The 3,000-nt window shown below is 44.7% G+C and overlaps 1 protein-coding gene across 1 annotated transcript; it reads right to left on the reverse strand.

Moving 5' to 3' along the window:
* Positions 1–245: 245 nt before the first annotated feature.
* LOC135830613 (histone-lysine N-trimethyltransferase SMYD5-like) lies at positions 246–2,904 on the reverse strand. Its single transcript, XM_065342846.1, has 4 exons — positions 2,435–2,904; positions 1,714–1,835; positions 1,360–1,429; positions 246–410 (listed from the first exon to the last, which is right to left on the reverse strand). The coding sequence occupies exons 1-4, from the start codon at positions 2,765–2,767 to the stop codon at positions 261–263; spliced, it is 675 nt and encodes a 224-aa protein (XP_065198918.1). The 5' UTR covers positions 2,768–2,904; the 3' UTR covers positions 246–260.
* Positions 2,905–3,000: the final 96 nt, after the last annotated feature.

The following is a 3,000-nucleotide window of genomic DNA, read 5'->3' on the forward strand; positions in this document are numbered from 1 at the left end:
GGCACACCCACGTGACTTCAGTGGGATATCTTCAACATACTACAAAATCAATAAGTGATTCGACTTTAAGCGGGTTCCATCCGAAAGTTGTTCTATCAATAGGCAAATGCCTTGTCTGTAGACCGACAATTATATTATAGTACTTGTATGTACGTAGTGAAAATTCAAGACAACTCAAAAGGCAGCGGTGAGGGGAAGGGGAAGAGGGCTAAAATTTCCTTTGAACCAACAAGAAACCTATCTTACTACAAGTACAGATGTCATAAGACTGTCAGTGGCACCATGCATAACTTTAAAAGACTCACAGCATAATCGGGCTGCAGAAGCTTGTGCTGGAATTCTTCATCCTCGGACGTGGTGCCATGCACTAAGAGCTCCAGCTGCTGAAAAAGGTGCTGACCATATGGAGACTAGCAACAATACACACACATCGTACCCAGCACAACAAGGAGACACAAGAGAATTGCAAGAAATAAGAAATCACTGTCAAGGGCAGTGGCCTGGCTCTTCCAAGACATGCACTGTAAGGCGATAAATGTTTGCGGCGTGCAATTTTTGCGTTTTCAAGAATTGCACTAGTTCACGATGAGAAACTTTTGCGAGTTTATCTCTTCAATTGGATCTTGTACAGTCTACAATCAATGCACAGAGCTCTTTGCGGCGATTTATATCCGCGAACGCGTGGTCGCCAAAAAAGCGAAATTTAATCTCTAGCGAAAGATTCTTACTTTACAGTACAGTAGAACTCCCCTTACCCAGGCATGTTGGGGCTGGGCACAGCCCGCCGCTAGGAATAGGCCGCTACTCAGAACTTACATACTCATCCATGCACACAAGTAAAAGCTTGTTATTCCAATCAATAATTTTTGGGGCTGTATTTCATTGAGGTCATTATTTCTGTGACTCAAAGAGGGGTCAGAAAGGTGTCTGGCTGTGATCGGATCTGGGGAGTCCGGATTAGGAGAGTTCTACTGCAGTAGGCTTGTACAAACAAGCCAGGTTAGATTAGGCCGCAAAATAATTTTCAAAAAGCATGGGCTATTCAGTAGGTACCTAGCTGCCCGGGTTTTTTCTACAGGAGCAATTGGTGCACCACCTGAAACAAACTGCATTGCACACTATAAGTATAGGGCGCATTGGCTTTGGTTCAAGCTGTGTGCGGATCAAGTAGGTGGACATTAGAGTGATGAATTATAGAATAGATGCCTCGATCTGGATAGTCATTTTCCAACACCGTACATGTAGCCAGAATGACGCAGCACAGTACATAGCAGATGAGCAAGCAAATCACGCATCATCATACATGCGTTACGTAGCATGCACGAGTGAATGCAGCAGACCTGAGTTATCCAGACTAACCTCAGCAGGAGCAGAGAAACATCTTGCCAGCACTTCAATGTTGGTCGTCTCTGGTGGATAATGCATATTCCTGTGGACGAGCAATGACAAGCACAAGTCAACGTTGGGCCAAACATTGGAAGTATACACCTGCCCAATTAGCATTATGAGCAAACAGAGTCGGAAATTATGGTACTTCAAATAAAATTGATTGCAAACTGCAGCAAAGGCATCTCCAACAACAGCAATGTTCTTCAACAATCAAACTTGAAGGCGACTACATTTTAAAAGTACAAAGCCAACATCATCTGTCACAAACATGCAATACACAACTGACAGCAATGCACCCGTTAATAGCAAAGCTGTAACCTTTACCTCCATGTCTCCTTCAACTCGGAAAACAGTTCTCGACGCTGTGCATCCATTCTGCCCTCGCACACACCGCGATGATAGCGTTCAGCAGCCATTTGTTGACATGGGGCAGAGCAGTACTGGACCTAGAAACAAGACCATGAGCAGCAGCAACACGATCCATACTCTAGCACACTGTGGGGACACACCGGTAGCTACTACTTGTTGAGAGCTGTTGCTACTGCTGCTTCTGTTGTTGTTCTAGCTGTTGTTGCAACCCAGGTGTTATTGACTTATTGTACACTATGTCTAGCTGTACAGTAGCCACCTCTAGAAATCCGGACCACTAAGCACTAGTAGCTGGAATAAACGCTGTTGGATTAAGAGTCGCTGACACGGCGTAATTGCGGTGGGAACCACGTAAACGTGGGCAATGCCAAGGCGGCATACTGGATTTGCCTGATCCCAACCAAAGCACGTGCCCGCTGCGTTGACTACACTCTCTGCACAATCGACTCGGCACTAGAAATAGAGAAATTTGAAACATGTCGGCCATTGGCTGTCATTAGTGAAGAGGTGCATTGTTTAATTTTTGAATTTTCCTTTTCTTGCAGTCGAAATGTTTGCTAGTAGTCTGCAAGGTTTCCCATTGCTATGTGGACAATGCTATGCAGTTCTGGCTGTTTATGTTCATGTGTACATTTTCTAGCGACCAGGGAGCGGTCAGCACTACGGCACTACTTACTTCACAGTCAGGGCATTTCACGTACGTACTGGGTTTGGATTCACAGCAGTCAGCGGAGAGGGGCAAGTCAATACTAGGCTGGCTGCTGAGGCGACATGCCATCTCCTCTGCAGTCTCCAGAGAGCGTAGACAATACTCGCACGCCAAGTACTTGTACTCGCGATTCCACGAGAACTGGCACGACATGAGAGGTGATTCGATGAACAGCGTTTCATCCTCCTTGAAGGGACGCTTGGCGATGATCGCTCTGCCACGACCTGCAACCTCTTCAATAGACAATCCAGATTCCTCAAACGATGGGCCACAGAGGCCTGCTATTCCTGCAGTCGCCATACTGAATTGGTCAAGTGATTGTTCCCACAAACTGTTCAAGGGGATTGCAACTTAATCAGAACTTCATGGAACAAGAATGGAAATGCAAGTACATAATTGTATAGTAATAATGTTGCTGAATATGATCTGAAAATGAACCAAACAGTCAAAGTAATTATTTTTAGTTCGAATGATCAAAGAAAGCATGATTTATTTTTTATTATAATTGTTGCAAATCCATCCATTTTTTTGGA

This window comes from Sycon ciliatum, unplaced genomic scaffold (genome assembly GCF_964019385.1).
Source record: "Sycon ciliatum unplaced genomic scaffold, ocSycCili1.1 SCAFFOLD_2760, whole genome shotgun sequence".
In the NCBI taxonomy this organism is placed as follows: domain Eukaryota; kingdom Metazoa; phylum Porifera; class Calcarea; order Leucosolenida; family Sycettidae; genus Sycon; species Sycon ciliatum.